General features: G+C 27.9%; 8 protein-coding genes across 17 annotated transcripts in view; 4 read left to right on the top strand and 4 right to left on the bottom strand.

Annotated features, from left to right (window-relative positions):
- Positions 1 to 216, bottom strand: part of bru3 (bruno 3) — a 38144-nt gene extending 37928 nt beyond the window's left edge. Inside the window, exon 1 of the mRNA XM_035086772.1 lies at positions 57 to 216. The gene's annotated coding sequence lies outside the window, so the exon portion shown is untranslated. The remainder of the gene's footprint in view (positions 1 to 56) is intronic.
- A 250-nt stretch (positions 217 to 466) lies between these two features.
- Positions 467 to 2360, top strand: p47 (NSFL1 cofactor p47). The gene is made up of 4 exons (XM_035086794.1): positions 467 to 740; positions 1000 to 1450; positions 1528 to 1816; positions 1887 to 2360. Exons 1-4 carry the CDS (start codon positions 648 to 650, stop codon positions 2221 to 2223), a joined length of 1170 nt encoding a protein of 389 aa, XP_034942685.1. The 5' UTR covers positions 467 to 647; the 3' UTR covers positions 2224 to 2360.
- LOC118068990 (uncharacterized) lies at positions 2339 to 4480 on the bottom strand. Of its 2 annotated transcripts, XM_035086792.1 has the most exons (3): positions 4301 to 4480; positions 3958 to 4056; positions 2339 to 3855 (listed from the first exon to the last, which is right to left on the bottom strand). In XM_035086792.1, the coding sequence occupies exon 3, from the start codon at positions 3838 to 3840 to the stop codon at positions 2563 to 2565; it is 1278 nt and encodes a 425-aa protein (XP_034942683.1). In that variant the 5' UTR covers positions 3841 to 3855; positions 3958 to 4056; positions 4301 to 4480; the 3' UTR covers positions 2339 to 2562. The 2 variants fall into 2 exon arrangements, with proteins under 2 accessions (XP_034942683.1, XP_034942682.1); XM_035086791.1 differs by lacking the exon at positions 4301 to 4480 and having other exon boundaries at positions 3958 to 4260.
- LOC118068993 (uncharacterized) lies at positions 4308 to 6524 on the top strand. Of its 2 annotated transcripts, none has more exons than XM_035086796.1 (5): positions 4308 to 4671; positions 4782 to 5538; positions 5610 to 5841; positions 5921 to 6181; positions 6332 to 6524. In XM_035086796.1, exons 3-5 carry the CDS (start codon positions 5635 to 5637, stop codon positions 6482 to 6484), a joined length of 621 nt encoding a protein of 206 aa, XP_034942687.1. In that variant the 5' UTR covers positions 4308 to 4671; positions 4782 to 5538; positions 5610 to 5634; the 3' UTR covers positions 6485 to 6524. The 2 variants fall into 2 exon arrangements, with proteins under 2 accessions (XP_034942687.1, XP_034942688.1); XM_035086797.1 differs by having other exon boundaries at positions 4495 to 4671; positions 5921 to 6176; positions 6332 to 6472.
- Positions 6525 to 6602: 78 nt separating this feature from the next.
- On the top strand, positions 6603 to 8101 carry LOC118068992 (GATA zinc finger domain-containing protein 14-like). The gene is made up of 2 exons (XM_035086795.1): positions 6603 to 7282; positions 7381 to 8101. Exons 1-2 carry the CDS (start codon positions 6938 to 6940, stop codon positions 7804 to 7806), a joined length of 771 nt encoding a protein of 256 aa, XP_034942686.1. The 5' UTR covers positions 6603 to 6937; the 3' UTR covers positions 7807 to 8101.
- A 1748-nt stretch (positions 8102 to 9849) lies between these two features.
- Positions 9850 to 15398, bottom strand: emb (exportin-1 emb). 7 transcript variants are annotated; one of them, XR_004690570.1, is made up of 9 exons: positions 14780 to 14939; positions 13888 to 14121; positions 13536 to 13730; positions 11664 to 13415; positions 11434 to 11580; positions 10842 to 11343; positions 10526 to 10776; positions 10244 to 10444; positions 9850 to 10174 (listed from the first exon to the last, which is right to left on the bottom strand). XR_004690570.1 is itself a non-coding variant. In XM_035086843.1 (8 exons), the coding sequence occupies exons 2-8, from the start codon at positions 14083 to 14085 to the stop codon at positions 10295 to 10297; spliced, it is 3195 nt and encodes a 1064-aa protein (XP_034942734.1). In that variant the 5' UTR covers positions 14086 to 14121; positions 15236 to 15398; the 3' UTR covers positions 9850 to 10294. The 7 variants fall into 7 exon arrangements, 6 of the variants coding, with proteins under 6 accessions (XP_034942734.1, XP_034942735.1, XP_034942738.1 ...); XM_035086843.1 differs by lacking the exon at positions 14780 to 14939 and adding an exon at positions 15236 to 15398 and having other exon boundaries at positions 9850 to 10444; XM_035086844.1 differs by lacking the exon at positions 14780 to 14939 and adding an exon at positions 15000 to 15108 and having other exon boundaries at positions 9850 to 10444.
- Use1 (Vesicle transport protein Use1) lies at positions 15119 to 18450 on the top strand. Its single transcript, XM_035086786.1, is given in 9 exon segments — positions 15119 to 15198; positions 15876 to 16035; positions 16095 to 16144; positions 16250 to 16488; positions 16561 to 16890; positions 17523 to 17569; positions 17697 to 17814; positions 17897 to 18111; positions 18182 to 18450. Coding segments are annotated over 9 exon segments (1479 nt in total). The 3' UTR covers positions 18422 to 18450.
- On the bottom strand, positions 18434 to 21021 carry Grip75 (gamma-tubulin complex component 4). 2 transcript variants are annotated; one of them, XM_035086858.1, is made up of 7 exons: positions 20753 to 21021; positions 20535 to 20676; positions 20238 to 20437; positions 19780 to 20173; positions 19242 to 19712; positions 19005 to 19182; positions 18434 to 18930 (listed from the first exon to the last, which is right to left on the bottom strand). In XM_035086858.1, the coding sequence occupies exons 1-7, from the start codon at positions 20819 to 20821 to the stop codon at positions 18459 to 18461; spliced, it is 1926 nt and encodes a 641-aa protein (XP_034942749.1). In that variant the 5' UTR covers positions 20822 to 21021; the 3' UTR covers positions 18434 to 18458. The 2 variants fall into 2 exon arrangements, with proteins under 2 accessions (XP_034942749.1, XP_034942748.1); XM_035086857.1 differs by having other exon boundaries at positions 20238 to 20449; positions 20753 to 21019.
- Between the last annotated feature and the right edge of the window lie 19 nt (positions 21022 to 21040).

The following is a 21040-nucleotide window of genomic DNA, read 5'->3' as shown; positions in this document are numbered from 1 at the left end:
ACATAAATCTATTATAATATTGTATAGACGGTAAATAATAAATTGTTTTTACTTACCACAATTTCGAGTGTCATAAATGTTTATTATTCCCATTGTTTTTGAAAAGCACAATTCACTTTGCAAATTCCAATACTAAACACATTTAACTGACCACATTTTGTTTACGTTTTCACTTGTTCCCGCTTCTACGAAATATAATTTGCATCAAATCCACTTCGTGGAATCACAAACTTGTGTTCTGATGATAACAAAGAACATCTACAGTTTGTGCATGTATAGTGTATGCAAGATATAAACATTTGGCAAAAGAAGGATCTTCGACGAATTATCCCCATTCTAACGAACACAAAATGGCGCATGCGTAAGATCGTCTCTAATGGATGTACACACAACGATGGAAGAGAGTGGGAAGAAATCCGAATAAATCCGACGATTATTTTTCTTGGGTAGGGCAACCTTATTTTCGCGTGTATTGGATCTAAAGTAAGGTTAGGATTTGCGGATGTTTTTGCCTGACATTTTTCATTTTGTCATCTTCATTGAATTTTATAAAGAATACGAATTATCAGACGATTGTCGAAGAGGTAAAAACAGTAATTTTATACAAGAGTGGAATACTAACTAATTTCTTTGTATTAAAAAACACGATGGACGAGTTTATATCCCAATTTATGGATATAACTGGCGTCGACCGTGAAAGAGCAGAATTTTATCTAGCCTCATCAGCTAACCAGTTAGAGGTGAGACAGCATATATGTTTATCGAGTGTCATCATTCATTTTTTATAGTATTCTTAAATTTTTTTCAACTTATGTTTTATTTATTTATTATTATTTATTGAATATTCTTTGATGGCATTACATTTGTAATTACAAGTCTCATTTCTAACTTTGATATTAATTAAGTTATTATTATTCAACTGTGGTGGCAAGAAAAGATTGAATTATTTTTAAACTAATAATATTAATATTCTGACAATACGTATTAATTATTCAATAGGTTGCACTGGCAAATTTTTATGAATGCGTAGAATTAGGATCTGCTGAAGAAGGACCATCGCCTGATATCATAAGTGATCAAATATCAAATCAAGAAAGTGTACCATCAGTAAGACCTGTTGAACTTTCTGAAGCAAATTCAATGGATCCGAATAAATCAAAGCCTATAAATAAAAATAAAAATTCTAAGATCGGTACTATAGGTTCATTACAAAATAGAGATAGTGATTCTGAAGAAGAAGGCCAAGCATTTTATGCTGGTGGATCAGAACGTAGTGGACAACAAGTATTAGGTCCTAGTAAAAAAAAGAATGATATTATTAATGATATGTTTAAATCATGTCGAGATCAATCGATTCCAATTGATGAAAGATCTGGATCTCATCAACAAAGACCAAGTACATTTAGTGGAACTGGATATAAATTAGGGCAAACCAATAATGATACTGAAAGTAAATTACCAAAATGATCTTCTTGTTCACACCATTAGGTAATGATCATAATGTAAATTTATTCTTAAATATTACAGTTGTAGCAGGAGCGCCTTCTTCACAATCGTCAAGTAATTCAGGCGTAATAACTTTAAAACTTTGGCGAGATGGGTTTACTATTAATGATCGTGAACTTCGATCCTACAATGATCCAAATAATCGTGAATTTATGGAAGCTATAAAACGAGCGGAAATTCCAGCTGAATTACGACAAGAGGTACAAGATGCTGAAGTGCGTCTTGACATGGAGGATCATCGTCATGAAGAATATGTACCTTCAAAAATAAAAGTCAAAGCTTTCACTGGTCGAGGACACAAATTGGGAAGGTAAATAGTAAAAATACTTCTCTATTAGTTACATTAATGAAAAAAAATTTAATTATATTTCTTTCTTTAGTCCTTCACCTGCCACTGTTGGTATGACAATACCATGTGATACAGCTGACCAAATAGCCAATGAATCACAAGCTCGAAGTCAATTGAACGTAGATACTAATAATCCAGTTACAACGATTCAAATACGATTAGCTGACGGGCAAAATATTCGAGAACAATTTAATCTTACTCATACTGTTGGTGATATTCGAAGATATATAACAACAATGCGGCCGCAGTACGCTAATCAAGAATTTATTTTATTAACGTCATATCCTATAAAAGAACTGACTGAAGAAGATAAAACAATTGATGAAGTGGGCCTTAAAAATTCAGCTATTATGCAACGTTTGAAGTAAAATAATATTAATTTTAATTTTATTCTAATTATTAATATTTTTTGCATGCCGTTATTTTATAGTAATTAATACTGAATATCACCAAAAGGTATTGTTAAAATTACATACAAACATGTGTTTATAGAAAATAAAATTTAATTAATAAAAAGAATTCATATAATAATTATTGTAATACAATATACATAAATATAAAGTAGTATACAATCATATAAAATTCAACTTATCATTCGAACGATATTACTAATTGTAAAAGCGCTTATAACATTATTATCTTTATGTTATTGCCTTTTTGATTACCATCAGATCATCTACATATTGTCAATCGTTTTTATTTTTTGTTTATTGACTAAACAGTTTACCCATAAGATAGTATTTAAATATTTTTAAATTCCCTAAATTTTCACTATTCCTTAATTCTCCATTGATCATTTTTTTTCTATTATTCACTGCATTACATATTTGGTATTTTTTTATAAATAACAAATCATCAACATTTTGCTCGATAATATAATCATTTAAAATGTTACTTAATTTATAAATATATTGTGGTTGATTTTGATTGATATTCGATGTAACACGAGTTTCACTGTATATCATAGGAATTTGAATATTCGAAAAACTTCGATTTTTATTCATACAATTGATTTCAATAGTAGTCTGAAATTTATCAGCACTCTTACCAGATACTTTTCCAACGTCAAAAATTAAATTTTCCACTGATGTATGATATTTTAGATTAATGTACTCATCCCAGGCAAGAGTAATAGCTAAATTAGCTCTGTTATAATTTTTATGAAGACAATCAATTTCTATGATATTTTTCATGAGCTGAGATGATACTTTGAAGTATGGAAAATTCCAAGAAGCTAATGTGTAGGTAAAATTCCAATTATTTGATAACTCCATTTTTTTAATGCCATCATTAAAAACAGGTGAAATACCATAATCATATACAAGGAATTTATTCCATCCGATTTTATTGTGAAAAGCTAAAAAGCTCACCATGTCAATGTATTTCATCATTCGTGGCATCGGTGGAGATACACAGATAACATTAGTTTTTTTAGTATAATTATTTCTACTGTATGTATTAACGCGAATTATCGGAAAGTTATTGAGCTCATTATTATTTTTTTGTAAGCTTGACAACTGTATGCCAACAACAGTTTTATTTGTTGAATTTTTATCGTACTTACATTTAAATAAATATCCACTGAATTGTCGATCATAATCAGTGTCTAGATTGTCATTATTTATATTAATATTTTCATATGTAAATTTTCCAGCAATTGGCTCTACTTCATCAGAGAATAAAATATCACAGGCAAAGCTTAATGTTTGTGTATTTCTACCTAGAGCTATAGATATTATTTCACCATCATGATGGTTATAAGCAGAATATATATGAAGATCATGAGTAACCCTTTGCCAGGATGAAAGGTGATCTTCAAATTGTATGGCACAAGTATTATTGTTATTATTATTTGGTGGTGAACCAAAGGAATTAAAAAATTGCAATACAAATCTTAATTTATTGTATTCATGTCTGTAGAAGAGTAATGCTATGATACTCAAAGTTGCGGTTAGAGCTAAGGCAGCTTGATAATACTTTTTCATCGTAACTGTATTTAACTGAAATTAATAATAATTGAATTACAAGTAAAATCTATACAATAATTTTCACAAAATACTATGTTTTATACTCCAAAAATATCAATTATAAAATAAAAATACCTTGTATACAGTTCAATGTTGTATTTGTATGAGTTTGTATCTCTGTCACACCTTCCCAATATGTTTTTAATCATGGAAATTGATAATCGTTGAACAAAACTAAAAATGTTATTACCAATTTTAATTAACAAATTTTATAAATATGATATGATAAACAGAACTACTAAAAAAAAGTTTTTGACACGTGGTAAACAAGATACTGCGCATGAGTGAGGTTATGTATACATATGTACACCACTAGCGCTTATTTTATTTGACAAGTTTATGATTATTTCGAAAAAAATCTATTATGACTTTAATGAACGTAATTTATTTTTGATGATTTTTAATACGAAATACGCACCAATTTTTTTTATTCATGTAAACAAGAATCAGCTGAGTAAAAAAATGTTATGATAAAGAAGCTAAATAGAGTTGTCAATATTTTTATACTTGTTGATCAATCAAAAATTGTTATTCACTCAGAACCTAAGTTATGGAACTAATAAATTTTTTTTTATTTACAAAACTGATTTTCACTCAAACTTTATTACGTCAAAAACATTCTGTGGCTAATTGAGTGTTGACGTCAATTTAAAATAATATTGACTTGTCAAAACATTATAAAAGAAATTTATTTCCACAAATTCGGACAGTGGATCTCGTTTTTGGCCACAAGAGCTTTGTTATTATTTTTTTGAATAAAAATTTTCTAATATTTCATCTGCTAAAATGGTAATTTTTTTTACTTTTTGTAATTCTGATTAATTGACTTATCCCCTCAAAATCATTGTACGTTTGTATTAACGTGTTATTATATTTTCATTTTAAAAAAATTGTTTCAGAATCACAGCAACAAAATATTCATAGCCCTGTTCATTATCTTATACATAATAAAGATGACTACTGCTGCTATAATTCCAAATAAATTATCATCAATTACCAAGACTATTCGAAGGCCAGAGATGCTTCATCAATTGCCAATAAAAGTGATCAAGCGAGAAATTAAAGAACCAAAATTGATCGATGATGATATGGATCTTGAAACTGCAGCAGGTACCAATTTGCTAAGACCTTTGTTTGTATATCGTCGTAGTCATCAACATCAGCAACAACGGCAATTTGCAAAAGCCTATCAACAACGCACAAGAATAAGATAATAATTTGAAAATATTTTGTTAATATCTTTGAATATTTTTTTATTAAATTACAACGTATAGTTTTACTGTTTTTATACGATTTTTAAATGCTAAATATTTTAACTTATTAAGTTAATTTAGTTTATTTAAATTAAAATAACATAGCAATTGTTGAAAACAGTTGTAATGTGTAATAAGTGATACATCCTTGAAATGATGCAATCGATAAAATTCTTTTAGCAAAATGTTGTTAAATTTTATTTTAATTATCGTTAATTATAACAGTAGTGTCATTTAATAAACGTAAAGATTTGATAGTCATACATATCCTCATAGACTATAAATCATACCTCATAAATTAGTCTTCAGTGATTTCAATAAGAGGCACGTTAAAAACGCTTGAGATTCATCGAAGAAATAATTTTCTGATTCGTTTTGTCAATTTATAATTTTCAAATTAATTGTAAGTATCATTTATATATTTAATAAATATTTATATAATTAACTATTTAATCGATTCTTTGAATTAAATAGGTAGTAGATCATTAAAATAACGATTATGTTTACGTTATGGTTAATTATCTTAATTGAGTCTTCTCACTATACATCAACAATTGCTACGGATAATAGTTTAATTCCACAAACGGAAAATGCTTTGACTGAAACAACGACTATTGATTACAAACCTCTTCCATTACAAAAAAGAAGCTTTCGTGGTTTAGATCCTGTTGATGAAAGCATGTCTGACTCAATCTCAGAAACTTCGGTAATTTGTTTTTTTATTTATAATTAAAAAATTTTTCAACTAAGTTGAATGATTAATTGGTGATGAAAATGTTTTGAAGCTTTCACAAGAAGAGACTGATAAAAATAATGATCAAAATGATGTAACTACTCCAAAAATTGCTCCACTTGTTTTACAACCAAATGTTGCTAATGCAATTGATGCACCAGATGGAGGACTTCTTGTTCCTTTAGTAATACCAGCAGTAGCTACAGCTACCAATACCAATCTCATTAATACAAATGATACAATTAATCCTTTATTGATTAGTGATCTAAATTTAACTACCACCAGTACTGATTCTAACATGCTATCAGGTGAGGTAAATGATCGATTGATGTAATTTTTTTTTCTAAAACGATCAATTACATATAAATACTTTTAATGATATTTAACTCAATATAGTTATCCATTTTTAATTGTAAACTATGAAACTTATAATTATTACACATAATTATTATTAAATTTACAGGCTGACAATAATGTTCCAGACATGGATGTTGCTGAAGATATTGTTTTTCGACCATTATTTAGATATCGTCAGGAGCGAAGAGAACAATTCAGGTCTAGACCCAGAGACAGATATTATCAACCATATTTATACACTTATAATAGATATAATTAGTTAATTTGTTTATTCTCCAATTAAATATCATTACAAACAATCAAAATAACTTTTAAAAAAATTTTTAAGTTGAAAAAATGTATTGCTTAGTACAATTTTATTATTTTAATCATCACGAAATAAATTGAGTATTTTTAAACTCCTCAAGTTATTTATTATTTGAAAATGTCAAAACGAAAATTGAAGAAATTAAATTCTTTTCTGAATAAATTGCACATCGATTTATACATTCTAGCTAATACTATGTAATAAGTCTATTATTATACGTGTATATACATTCTCATACATACTAATGACATTGGTAATAATGATGATCATGATTTACAATGGTGATAAAGCAATTCCTTGATTCAAATGTCACATAGTGAAAATAACTGTATGAATACACATATCAGTGACTTGGTGATTACAGTAAATAAAAATTAACGTCAGAGTTTAAGAAAAATTTCTAAAATGGCTTTTTGTAACAAATATTTTATTATTTTTATGGCAATTTATTTTATGGCTGTGATTCAAAAGACTTATTCGCAAACAGTTTGGCTTGATATAGATACAGGTAAAATTGTTGGAGTCTCACCACCTAAAGGAACACAAAATCAACCACAATATCCTCAACAAAATTATGGACCATATAGAAGACATGACAATGGTAGAAGTCACAATATTTATAATGAAAATTACAATAATGGAATGAGGTATCCGCAACAAACAGGAAATAATTACATGAGAGATGATCCTAGATTTGGGAAAACCCTCACTACTGAATGGGTATGCAGAAGCAGTAAAACTGGAGACACAGTAAGTAAAATATATTATGAAAATAAAATATTTATTTACAATATTTTAAATATATATTATTATTATTAAATAATTAATGGATTAATCAATTTTCGTAGATGGTAATTGATAATGAAATAATGGTTTCCAAATTTCCTGAGCAATTACAACCAAATTACAATCAACAGCAGGAATATGATCGCAATCCCTGGTTGAATAATCAGAACAATAATAATAATAATAATGACCATAATTATCAAAAACAACCACAAACAACCACCCAACGTAATTGGAGTATCGATAGGGATAGCGTGACCAACAACTACAATCCTACAATTACTCCAAAATTAACTACTATTTCCCAACCGGAAACATTGCCTCCAATTATTTCAACTACTAAAAAACCTTTTCCTTCTTTAGATAATATTGATTGGACAAAATATATAGAAGATACTACTAAGGCAGGAGGATCAACACCAACAAGTTTGGATCGAGCTGTCAATGGTGAAGGTGTTATATCACCAAGACAAGCTACTTTCGATTAAAGTACAAGATAAAAAATAATTTATAAAAGAATATAACTATTTTTTTCGTGAATTAATAATAATATGATTATTAAAACAAAAAATTTCTTTGATCATTGTATTAGTAAGTATTTATTAAACTCATTACATATTTAATAATTATGTAGTGAATAATTAATAAAATTCTTACAAATTAATTATCACGCATTCGAATTCATATACGCATGACATACTAAATTATTATTTCTATTATTATGAACCTTATTTCACAAGAATTTTCAATAAACTATTTATACGCATTACTTGATAATTTTTTCCTTTCATTGTCACATTTTATTAGCTTACAAACTTACAATTTAATATAGAATATTTGCAAATTTAAAATATAAATACATTATCGCGTCTAGATCAATCATATTGTATTTTATAATAGTTTTTTTCTTCTCAAATTTCATTAGTTTTTTGTTGTTCGATGAACCCGCTAAAATATATGAATATCCATCATAAATTTGTTTATTCAGTCATGTGTAACTGTTTGTCTAAGAATATGTTCTAACGATAATGAATTTAAACTGCAATTATATAAAAATTATTTTACTTATGTATAAACCAATACTTTATTATCATATATATGTATATTACACAAAGTGATACTCTATCGTATTTTGATGTTTCGTGAATTATAAATAAATATTTCTAATTTTTCTTTTTTTCAATAGAGGCATAAAAACAATACATCATTCATTCAGTATTAACAAAAACATAACGACAGAACGCACAATGACAACTTGATATTCAAACATACCTTTATAATTTTTTTAAATATAGCCATTTTTAATATTCCATTTTCGATACATATTCATTTTCAAAAACAAATTCTTGCAAAAAAAAAAAATATACCAAATTTTTTCCTTTTTAGTAAATTAAGAGACATTGTCAGTCACACGTATTGTTCATTCATGTATTCTATATCTTCATGAAATTTTTCTATTTACATGTATCATTTGCAACCGGATAATGTATTTCAATTAATTATAAAGCGGATACATAGTGACAGTGTTTATGAATACGAAATAATTAGAAAAAAATTTTTTTTTTTCTTTATAGTAATTAAATTAATAATAACATCAAAATCATACATAATGCCTATATGAACAAGCATTGTAAAAAAGAATAGAAAAAAAGTTCTGTCAATTCATATACTTATCGCGTAATCGTTTACAATAAAAAATACGCAATGAAGAATTATATTTACGGTAAAAATATTTAAATAAATATATTAACCATATGTAAATATGGAAATTTACTGAGAAATTATTTTGTTGCTGTATTTTAATGAATACTTTTAAATTACCAATTGCCGTACCAATCATGAAAACTAACTAATGATATTTTTTTTTTATTCAACTTCATGTCGATCAGAATATTTTACCGAATAATAATTATGAATAGATGATACTAGTAATTATTTTTTCCTGTTAAATACTTTTCTTCTTTGAAGTGAAAAGATTTATTATATTTCATTAATAAATGCTTCAGTAAGCATAACACAAATTATTCCTTCCATTTACATTATGTATTATTTTTACACTATAATAAGATATTAGTAAGCTCAAATAGGCTCGAATAGGATTAAAAATAATGTATTCCTAATATTATCATAATAAAACTTTTCATATTCCAATAAATGGGATGAAGTTTATTTTGCTTATTATTTATCTTCAATTGTTTTATTTTATTTACTACAAAACAATTTCATCGTAAAATCATTCATTATGAATAATATAAGAATATGGATTGTATGATAATGTTAATAATGTAATGTATTTTCATAATAGAAAATATATTACCATTAGTTAATGGAAATATTATAATTATTATTTTTTTGTTTTTTTAATGTATGTATTTGTAATTATGAAATGATTTCAGTAAACATATTTTAAGAAATTTAATTATTTATTACTCACAGTAGTATGAAATTTTTTATTTTACCGTCAACGTCACAAAGTAGTTTAATTTTCTTCAAAATGTATATAAATTAATTTTTATAGACATGAGTTTTCATCATCTACTAATTAATTTTATAAAATATGAAAATTATTTATTTAACATATACACACAAAAAAAATAAAACATCTGTTGGCAGTTAACCATGTATAATAGTATCGATTTGTTTTTATTTATTTATTCATTATTTATATCCTATATATTTACTGAGAATATTCTTATCAGAATTATTGTTTATGAAATATGTGGAATTATGCCAATGAAATCAGGCACACTTATTGAATTCATGGAGAGAAATCTGTCTTCATAAACAATGCTGACGTGTACAATGAGCTTATTTCGGGCTTACTTTTCGTTCAAAAATCAGATAGTGATTCATACACTGAAATATAGGACATAATAAAAACAATTGTAAATGGAAGGATTCAGAAAAATAATTATGACGACGTGCCTTTCATTCAAACATGCGTAAAATGAAATAAGTATAAGATTAGGTGAAAATTCAGCAGTCCTGCATCTCTTCTGGCATCTCATGTGGATTAAGTATACCTGGAACAGCCATCTGCTGCCTTCTCTTTTCTTCTTGGGCAAATCGTAAAGCTGCTTCACGTTCTTCCAAGAAAAGGTCTGAATCATCTTCTCCCGTATATTCCTAATGATTAAGATATATTTAAATACAAATACTTGATGAATTAAATAAATTTTTAATTAAGATAATAATATATTTATTTACCCGAATTTGTACAAGGAAATCCCTCAAATGTTCTTTAAAAGCTGAAATATCTTGATTTAAATTGAATAATCCTTGAACTGTGATCTTAATCTGATTATCAGTTAAATGTGGAAAAGCTGCCTTCAATAAACTCGCTACAAACTCTTGAACATAAAGTCTGTTGTCAGGTATTGGGCCGAGTGGTACGCGAATTCTACCTAACTCCACCAATGTAAACATGTATGCCAAAATAGTCGCGTGCATTGTGAGACCTATAAAATAATTTATGTACACAAAAGATCTTTCGATAAGGAAAAATTGTAATAAATAAAATTACCAGCAGTATGTGAAGTGTCAGTTACTACACTGAATATATGTTGTAAAATTTCGGTAAAATAAGTTTGATAGAAATTTTGCTCAGCTTGATCATGCTGTTCAATATTTTGTAATAATTGATACAAGATCGCTAAACCTGTATCAGCAACGTTTCTCATAGTATGTTTAAATGCCCAAATAATAGAATCAAGAACCAGCTTAAACTGTGCTGGTGGAATTGTTAAAAATGCCGGGAAACAGTATACATTTACTGCTTGAAGTAATAAGAAAAAGTTTGTTCGATATTCAGGAAATTCTTCAAAGTCCTTATTTATCATTTCAAGAGTACATTCAAATACAGCGTCAAAAATTTTAGGAACCTCACTAGTAATATGGCCCTGTAATTTATTCACAATCGTTGCCATAGCACTCAAAACTTCTGGCTCTCTTGCACACGGAACATTAGTTTTTTGATAATCCAATAGTACGGCATCTAATAAAGGTGGTATAAAATTCTCTAAAACCTAGGAAACAGAAAAAAAAAACAAAATAATAATAGAATTAGTAATAATTTTTAATTTTAATAAATAAAATTGATGATTATTATAACTCACCATTTGATGGTCATTAGATCTGCTCACCCAATCAGATATTAATTTTAATGTTTCTTTTTTCACAACTCTCATACTCTTAATTAATGGTTGCTTCATTACCACTTCACCATTCAAAGCTATCGCAGCACTTATATTTTCACTCATTACCTGTAATAATAAAGAAATGTTTAGTAACATAATTACTAAAATACGTAATTATAAAACTATTCATTATAATAATATCCCATTACCTTGTACACATTTAACATATCTAAGTATATTCTTCCTAATTGCATTACATATGGATGTCCTAGAGCTTTGCACGCTCTGACATTAGTTTTGAGAATACTGCCGAGCTGCTTAACAGCTTCTTGATCTTTTAAAACATCTACATTTTTTGAAGCTTGACTAATAATATCATCCCAAACTCGATTAGGAAGTAACATATACCGTTCAATTCTTTCTTTTTGCGCTATATCATCCACCTGAGCACTTATCATATATCCGACAGCTTCATAAAATGTATGAACTTGTTGAGTTTGTAAATCACAAATGATACTGCTTATACTAGAAAGTATTTCTTCAATAAACGGCATTGTTTCGCCAACTTGAATTGTAACAAAATGTCGACGACATTTTATAGCTATTTTAATAAAAGTATCGCAGGCCATATCTTGGACACCATCATGTGTCTCATGCATAAACTCAAATAATTTATTTACTACTGTTTTTAAAAATTTCCAATGAGCACGAAGAAAACGAGGATACTGACCGACTACATACATAATATTACTTGCTATAATTGCTTTATTATCTTTACCCTTTTTTTGCTCACATAAACCTAGCAACTCTTTTATAACCGTTACCAGGAATCGTTTTTCATCTTCTTCATGCATTGCTCCAGAAATACTACCAATAGCCCAACACAACGTATTTAAATTTTTCCATGACCATTCAGAGCCGTTAACTTGATTTTGAAGTTTTTCTGTCATCACTTTTTCAGTATCTGCACAATCAAGATGTGTCAAGTAAACCAATGTCTCGCGCATATTTTTATACAAATTAATAGAATCTGTGTCTTTCATAAATTCACGAACAACTTCCCCATTTTCGTTTTCAACAACAAGTACTTCTTCTGGTTTGGCCATCCTACTTATCATTATATATCGAACTTTAGTTAGAACCGGACAGTAAAACGCTCGTCGAGAGGGAATTGTCACATCTTTTTTAGCTCCTAAAATTGGAGATACTGACATAATTGGATTGTCTTTGTATAAATTTGCAGCTAATCCATTCCAGTATTCAAGACAAATTTTAAAAATTTCAACTTCTTCAACTTCCGAAATTAATACAAGATAATGCAGTGCTTTTAATAGTGTATCATTGAATTCTTTCTTTTCAACTAATGGACCATGTTCTTTTAAAAATGTACATAGAAACATAGCTAGATTTTGAATAAAATTTTGTTCTTCATCTTGTCCAAAAGCATAAGCATCACGAATATTTGTATTAGGATGTAACATTTGCTCTAGTTGTTGCATTGTGTTCACAAATAGTATTACAAACATGTTATCATAATTAGTTACAGTAACTGCAGCTATTTCTATAAGACACTTGAGCGTTACATTACGAAATATTGGTACATTTAAAAATTTGAATATTAATGTTGTAATCAATTTTGTTTCAAAGATGTATCCAAGAGGAATCCAATTTAAAAACCTCAGTAACGTTTCTAGGGTAACAGTTACAAGTGGTACATTAGGTGAATTTTCCAAAACAAACTGACAAAGTTGATATATTTGAGAAAATTCACTGCACATTGTATCCTTGAGATGCTTTGCTTTTGTTTGTGTCATTTGACCACTTGAGAAGTCAAAAACTTCTTCAGATAATAATTTTAAAATGGCCATATTATTTTGGCACAAACTCTCGTTTGTTTTACTTGCACCAACAATATCACCAATAAAAGATTCCCAATTCTTTGGCCATTCACGCTTTAACACCTATTGTTAATTCATAAAAACATTTAACATTAAAAAATCAATAATTATGTAAATAAAAATACTATTATCAATAATAAAAAAACAATCATCACCATGCATTATTTAAACATTGAATCTTACTTGTACAAGAATCATATTAAGTTTGTTTAGATAAACTTTAGAAGCTTCCATAGACTGAGGATCACTGCTGGTCTTAATGATCAAACCTACGATGTATTTTTTTATGCCTTCACATTGATTGCGAGGAAGTACTTTCCATCGTGTTTTTATTACTTGTTCTAATATTTGTAATGCATAATATTTCGTTTGTTGGTTCTGTAATAATAGAAAACGACAATGTGAATCATCTTGCTATTCGTATACCATCGTTTTGATCAGTTAGTGAATGTAACATAATTTTCTAGTTTATTGTTTATTTAAATTTATGAATAACTGTATTTTATTAGAAATTAATTATGATTAAATAACTTGCCTGCGAATATTCTAGAATGGTATCAACTCTTGTCCATGCATCTGGATGTTCCTTGAGGGTTGTCAGCACCTCTTGTGCTATTCTTTGCTGTTCTCCCATTCCATCATACATGCATCCTACTATATAATCTAGCAGAGTGATGTCCAATTTCTGATTAAAGTCTAGCAATTTTGATGCTTGCTCTGCTAATGTTGCCATTTTTGCTCAATAAATTGTAGCTTTAATTGTTATAATCTACAATAGCAAAAGTAAATCAGGTGTAATGATAAATGATTGAAATCCGATATTTCCATTATTATTAGTTTTATTGTTTAGAATAATTGTTGATTTTGTTTGATAAAAAAATAAATGAGAAGCACTTTAAATGATTTATGCATCAACATTAGATGAATTTAATAAAAAGTTGAAATGAAATTAAATAAATACATAGAGTGGAAGTTTGTAAAAATAAATGAAGTTTTAAGTTTAAACAGAAGAAAAACAATGAAAGAAAATAATTGTGTAAATAATATTTAACAGAAAACGTGGATAAATAAAAGTTACCGCACTATGATCACTATACCTAACCTATATTTGACAATTACAAAGAAGGTTATGTAAAAATGAGTGATTCCGGCATTAGTAAATTTCAAATGGAATACAATTAAATAAATAACGACGATGTTTTTAGTGTTAGAATAAGTGAATAAATGACTCCAAATAATTTATTAATGTGATTAAACAGTGAAAAAGATGACTGGTATATAACGCATTTTCGAAAGTTCCGCAGCTTTATTAACAGTATCTAAATGAATAGATGTAGGTATATGTTATTCGATTGCGCCTGTGTGCCGTTCTAAGCCCTATTATACAGAGAATACCAGATCTGCCGACACGATATTTCTTTAATTACCTCAATCTACCGTGAATTCAATTCCACAAAAAAATTTTTGTCATTGGCGGTAAAAGGAAAAAAGATATTCACAAAGTACATACACACATACAAACGTTTTGCACCAGTAACCACATTTATCTTAGGATAAATCACAAGCACAAAAGGATGAAACCATGAAACATACAACTGACGATTCCCGCGCGCGACTAACTTCGCTTCTCATTTCACACACACTCACTCCTGCTTATATTCGGTTCTATTGGCTTCTGTATGTCTTTCTCTCTCACTCATCGTTCTTCCTATATTCTTTCAATATAACAACCAACAACACCACACACCATACCGCGACTGCGTGAAATGAACGATGTCGTCGTCGTTGTTCCTCATCGTTGTCGTCGTTGTCGTCGTCGTGAATTGTATAGTGAAGTAGTTACTATGTACATTATTATTATTACTATACACTACAATACCCACCGAAATGATCAATCCTTTATTATTTCTATTACACCTTATTTCTGTATGATCATACTATTAATATTTATTGTTTTTTTAATAAATTCCACATTCGAATACCCTACGTTTCTCGTATACCTTCACTCTGCACGATGGTACTTTTTACGATTTTCGAAAATAATAACAAAATGGCCGATTAATTTTACACGACCATTGCGGAGAAACAAGCACTCTGATTGGTCACTTCATTGATTTTTCACCAATCACTTAGTACGCATAACTATTGCTAATTTTGACGTCAGCCTGCGTCATTGACGTCACACAACACGTGTGACCGTATTTATTTGTAGAAATTAGGAAATAAACATCACATTAATGATGGTTGAAAAAACGATAATGAGAATAAATCTTTTTAATACTATTGTAGATTAATTCAATTTAAAATAGTCTCCTTTCAATAATAAATACGACAGATGACGTTATTTAAATTTCTTAAAAATTTTGTAAAAATTCGTGTGTAACGACATCTACTAAATTGCGAAAAAATTAATAAGAAAATTAAAGTAACGATATCTTTTAAAATTTTTAGTAAATATTATTCTTTTAAAAATCAGTAACATATGTAAAATGTTAAGTGAAATAACACGAAAGATCATTGTAGTAAATTGATTGTTAATATAACAATAAAAATTACAATTATCAAAATTACCTAACAAAGTACACTATTGAAAATGTCTCGAGTGGAAATTAATATAAATAGACTTCTCAATCGATGCGAATTATTAGCTAAAGAAGACTTTAAAAATTGGAGATTGGAGCAGGTATGATAAATTGTCTTTATTTTTGTGTACTTCAAAAATGATAATGTTTTTATTTTTAGTACATTTATGCCTTGGAAGATTTCTTGAATAAATTACAAGCTTCATCAGAGTATGTACATAATTCAAACAATCCTTCAAATAATAATTTAAACTTCTTTAAGCAATACATTTTTACAGTACTTTTTTTTCTATTGCTTATAAATCATTTTTTTAGCAAACCATGCAAAGAGAAAATGATGGAATACACAAAAAGAATTGATTTTTTGAAAGGATTGATAGATACATCAAAAATATCCAATTCTATCGAAAGAGTTGTAGCTGCTCAGATGCTACCCAAAACATCAACACTTCTAATTGATTCCAATGCTCATAATATTGCAACTCAGATCCATCAGAAAACGACAGCTAAATACCATCATGAAATAAGATCAGAATTATTTTCTAACAACTCAGGTATATATTTTTTATTTTAAATAAGCCATAAAATCAGCCATGCTGATAACTTTTACAATCATACCTCTATAGATAATGGAGAAACAGCAGTTAGACAAAGGATATTGAAAAATGGTCCTATTGAGGATCAAGATGTAGACGCGTTATTAAAATACAATAGAAACATGCAGGAGAAAATTGCTGAAAATATGCTTCTGATGACGAATAGTATGAAAGAGCATGCACTCACTGCTAGTGCTATTATCAAAAAAGATATGGCTGCTTTAGAAAAGTCTGATAAGTTAACAGAAGCTAACACAACCAAATTGAAAACTGAATCATTAAAACTTGAAGAACATACGAAATCTAACTGGAGATGCTGGGTTTGGCTCATGATTGCATTTGTCTTTACTGTATTTTTTAGTAAGAACAAGATCTCTTTTTTAATTGCATGCCAGTTTTTAACGATAAATCATAATTTTTAATTTTACAGATATGGTTTTATTCATGAAAGTAGTAAAAAAGAAAACCTGAAAGAAGACATTTTTACCACATAAAATGAATCATTCACATTATTTATTATTGTATGTTTTTTAAAAATTAATTCAACATAAGAATATGTATATTTTATATATGAATTTCTTTGTAATAATATATATAAATTATTTAAGTTTACTTATACCTTCATCTGTACATTTATTACCCCTCCTACAAATATCTATGTCCGTTTTATGCTTTACTGAACATAATAAGTCATAAAAATGGCGTCATCCGAGTCAGTGCATACTCCAAAACAATCTTTTCGTCCTCCAAAACCTACCTGGAAACCTGGTAATTTTCAAACTAATACAGATGGAAATAAACCATAATTTCTCACAGCTTATTTTATTTAAAATTCTTATTTTCTATTATGTTTCTCATATTTAGTTCTCAGCACGTTTGTTTGTGTTGTGTAAATACTTTGTTAATAACCTTTTTACTTATATTTTTTGATACTTTTGTGTAATTTTTAATAAGTGTTGTATAAATTATTTATGACAAATTGAAATTTTAAGGGAAAGTCAAGGTAGTACGGGCTTTATATAACTACACTGCTCAGCATGTAAGCAAAGTATTGCTTTATTTTTAATAAATTAATTATTAATTAATTATATACACATGTTTTAACTTTATTTTATATTAAATAACAATATAAATCAACATTTATTGTAAATATTTTTAATTTATAGAGTACCGAGTTATCATTTAATGAAGGTGACTTACTTTATATACATGATTGTCACACTGACTCCAATTGGTGGAAAGCAACATGTGGTGATAGAAGTGGTCTAATACCTTTCAATTATGGTACTATTGATCAACTGCTAATTGAATTCCTTTATTTTAAAATCACCAGTTGATATTTGATCTAACAGATTGTTTTATTTAGTTGAAGAACAAACAGAAGAAATGGAGTTTCCTCTTCATGAAGCTGCTAGAAGAGGAAACCTTTCTTTTCTTCGAGAATGTTTAAGACAAAATGTATCAGGAACAGGTCTAGACTCAGCAGGGAATACTGCTCTTTATTGGGCCGCACGTGGTGGTCACTTAGATTGTGTAAAAGAATTATTAATGACTGTACCCATTAATGTCATTAATGCTAAGGTAAATAACATTACTGGAGTTTATTATAATTTAACTATTTTAATAACTATTTTAGAATTTTTTCATTCAGAATAAAATTGGCGATACTCCTTTACACATTGCTGCTAGCCGTGGACACTTAGAGATAGTAAGCATATTACTAGATAACGGAGCAGACACTTCATTGAAAAATAATGAAAACCTTTTAGCTGAAGACTTAGCTCATAAAATATCAATAAAAAATTTAATACAATTAAACAATAGGCAATTCAATGATGACGATAAAAGTTACGAATATAAAAGTAGCGATTATCATGATGATAGTGATTAATAAGAATTTATATAATGTTATTTTTAATATATTTTATTCACATTTGTTTACTAAACCATCGATTAAAGTCTAAACGCAACAGTAATTGTGCTAAATGTGCACCACTTGGTTGTGCTCGAACTCTATTAAGTGTTTTAATCAATAATTCCATTACACTACTCAGAGTATCAGTGAGTGTTTTTAACTCTTCTTTTTCAGTACTAAGTAAATGTGTAACTTCCCATATTGATGCATGTAATATAAAATCATCACAGAGTCGTAAAAGTAAACGAATTAAATTATTGACTGGATTCTTACTTTTTCCACTAGTATTAGTCAAGAACGTTTGAGACAGAATGTTTGCTAAAAATGTAGAATGTGCTATCTGTACGTCTTCGAAATTTTCTGTGTTTTTAACACGATTTTCCATTATTGTATACTGACTTTCTAGTACATCGACTTGTAAATAATATTGTAAATTGTCGAGAATAAAAATAAGATGATTTCGTAGTTGTAATACACTAATATCTCTATATGAAAAAGATAAAATAATTATCAAATTATATAATAATGATATGAAGTATTTTTTGAAAAAATTACTTACATGTCTTTGGAACGAGTATGTTCACTCCATAAATTCCATAAATTAATTTGGGTCTTTTTAACACGAAGAAGAAATCGAAATATATTATTATAATCATTTAGAGTCTTGGGACTGAATAAAAGTTGAAGAGGCCAAACCACTCTGTATTGTAAAATAATTAATCCCCATCCTTGTTTATCTATAAAAATAAATAGAGTGTAATCATTAATGAATTAAGTTTAAAAATGATCATCTTACCGATAGGATCTTGACGATCTTTTTGAATAGGTTCAACATTCTTATTGTTGATATTTTCTGAATCACTATCTGGAACTGGAACTAAGAAGTTGAAATTATCAACAGAATTTTCATCACTTAACAACATTCTTCTTATGGTCATCTGGAATGCAAGATTTACATCTCTTGATGTGTGATTCACAGGTATTTTATTGAGAATATGTGATGTAAGTTTAATGAAATCTAAAAACAGGTCTCCTCGACCGATAAGATAAAAATCTTTTATCAATTTCAGTTGCTGTAATAGATGGGCATCATTAACTGCAACATGCCATAAAAGCTTCGTCACACAATGCTTCAGTTCATTAATCGTATTTTCAAGCTCTACAATATTAAAGACTGGTTTCATTTGTAAATTTTGAAGCTTTCGGAAATATTCATGCTCTCTTTTACCCCAGACAGGATTTTCAGAACTCTCTATTGTACTGAAATCTAAACATGAAAAAATTATTCGTATGAAAAACTTAGAATTTGTAAATTATTTTCAAACCATGATTACCTGTTCCTCGACGTGGATCATTACCAAATACTATTATAGTCTGACCAATTGTTAATATTTTAGTTGCTAAAGATAATGTAATATACGATGGTAGCATGGCTATGGCAATATCATAATTCCACATGTCATTTAATTTTTCATTTGCTCCGGAATTATTAACATTCCCAAAGAAAGATGAGTTGTCAGCCGTAGTTTTAATTTTTTGAATAAAAAATTCTCCATGAACATCTTCTAAGTGTCCATATAATAACCAGCTGGTTAATTGTTTGTAAAAAATTGTATGGCCACAACGTAACATTTTTTGCATGGCTACATTAATTTCAACAACACCTGTATTTTGTAACTCATGGATGCATTGTAGTAATGCACAACCATGTATATTTTGAGTTTTTATCTATAAATGACACTCAGTGAATTAAAAAAAAATACAATACATAAATTACATTATATAAATTTACCTTAGAAATAATTCTAATGAGAACATTGAATAAATGTTGATAATTTTCAACCGTTGAGAGAACAGCAGTGGCAGGTAAATGAATGTTATTAATAATAGATTTTTCAAGTTGTATTATTTCATCTGCAAAAGGCTCCAAAGATTGATCCATGCCATCACACAAGGCTTGCAAATATAGGCCTTGTTTTAATATCCTAACTTCTGTTTCAGTATCTAAAATTAATTAGTATGTTTCAAATGCTATTGGAACTTTCATTTTTAAAATATTTGTATTAATAAAAATTATGTCATACGATACCATTAGCATTTTCTTGATCAATATTAATAGATGAATAGGTTTTTATAAAATTTTTAATGGTATTATAATCATTAGCGATGCTTAATACTTTTTTAATTATACCCTTTTCACCAGGATGGAAATATTTATCAAATAATGTTGACTATCAAATAAAAAATAATTATAATATATAACAGCAAAAACAAATCATCCATTAAATATTTCAAATTTCAACTTACGTCACTTTCAACAATTTTTTCTAAACTAGTTGAACACCCCCAAATTGATAACAAAAGTTCGTGTAACATTTTGTTATTTTAATTGTAAAATATTATAAATAAGTAATAATTACTAAATGATTGTCGATAATTGTTTTTATCAGCTATTAGTTAATTTATTATTTTCATTAGACTGTAATAGATCATGTTATTTAAATTTAATATTGATGTTACAATACATATTTACAAACAAATTTTGTTTGTGAAAAATAAGATTTGTTTTCACATTTGTTGATATTAGACATAAAA

This window comes from Chelonus insularis, unplaced genomic scaffold, assembly GCF_013357705.1.
Source record: "Chelonus insularis isolate UGA/USDA-ARS -01 unplaced genomic scaffold, ASM1335770v1 contig_404_pilon, whole genome shotgun sequence".
In the NCBI taxonomy this organism is placed as follows: Eukaryota; Metazoa; Arthropoda; class Insecta; order Hymenoptera; family Braconidae; genus Chelonus; species Chelonus insularis.
Note: the sequence above shows the minus strand (reverse complement) of the source record. Positions and strands in the feature narration are given on the sequence as shown.

Excerpts from the sequence above, each read along its gene's own strand:
- p47 (XM_035086794.1), top strand. The coding sequence starts at position 648 with ATGGACGAGTTTATATCCCAATTTATGGATATAACTGGCGTCGACCGT. Across the intron at positions 1,451-1,527 it reads AACCAATAATGATACTGAAA|TTGTAGCAGGAGCGCCTTCT; the intron begins GTAAATTACCAA and ends TAAATATTACAG. Across the intron at positions 1,817-1,886 it reads CGAGGACACAAATTGGGAAG|TCCTTCACCTGCCACTGTTG; the intron begins GTAAATAGTAAA and ends TTCTTTCTTTAG.
- Grip75 (XM_035086857.1), bottom strand. The coding sequence starts at position 20,821 with ATGTTACACGAACTTTTGTTATCAATTTGGGGGTGTTCAACTAGTTTA. Across the intron at positions 20,677-20,752 it reads AAAAAATTGTTGAAAGTGAC|TCAACATTATTTGATAAATA; the intron begins GTAAGTTGAAAT and ends TTTATTTGATAG. Across the intron at positions 19,183-19,241 it reads AGATCGTCAAGATCCTATCG|ATAAACAAGGATGGGGATTA; the intron begins GTAAGATGATCA and ends TTATTTTTATAG.
- LOC118068993 (XM_035086796.1), top strand. The coding sequence starts at position 5,635 with ATGTTTACGTTATGGTTAATTATCTTAATTGAGTCTTCTCACTATACA. Across the intron at positions 5,842-5,920 it reads ACTCAATCTCAGAAACTTCG|CTTTCACAAGAAGAGACTGA; the intron begins GTAATTTGTTTT and ends AATGTTTTGAAG. Across the intron at positions 6,182-6,331 it reads CTAACATGCTATCAGGTGAG|GCTGACAATAATGTTCCAGA; the intron begins GTAAATGATCGA and ends TTAAATTTACAG.
- LOC118068990 (XM_035086792.1), bottom strand. The coding sequence starts at position 3,840 with ATGAAAAAGTATTATCAAGCTGCCTTAGCTCTAACCGCAACTTTGAGT.
- emb (XM_035086843.1), bottom strand. The coding sequence starts at position 14,085 with ATGGCAACATTAGCAGAGCAAGCATCAAAATTGCTAGACTTTAATCAG. Across the intron at positions 13,416-13,535 it reads TTAATATGATTCTTGTACAA|GTGTTAAAGCGTGAATGGCC; the intron begins GTAAGATTCAAT and ends AATTAACAATAG. Across the intron at positions 10,445-10,525 it reads ATTTCCTTGTACAAATTCGG|GAATATACGGGAGAAGATGA; the intron begins GTAAATAAATAT and ends CTTAATCATTAG.
- LOC118068992 (XM_035086795.1), top strand. The coding sequence starts at position 6,938 with ATGGCTTTTTGTAACAAATATTTTATTATTTTTATGGCAATTTATTTT. Across the intron at positions 7,283-7,380 it reads GCAGTAAAACTGGAGACACA|ATGGTAATTGATAATGAAAT; the intron begins GTAAGTAAAATA and ends CAATTTTCGTAG.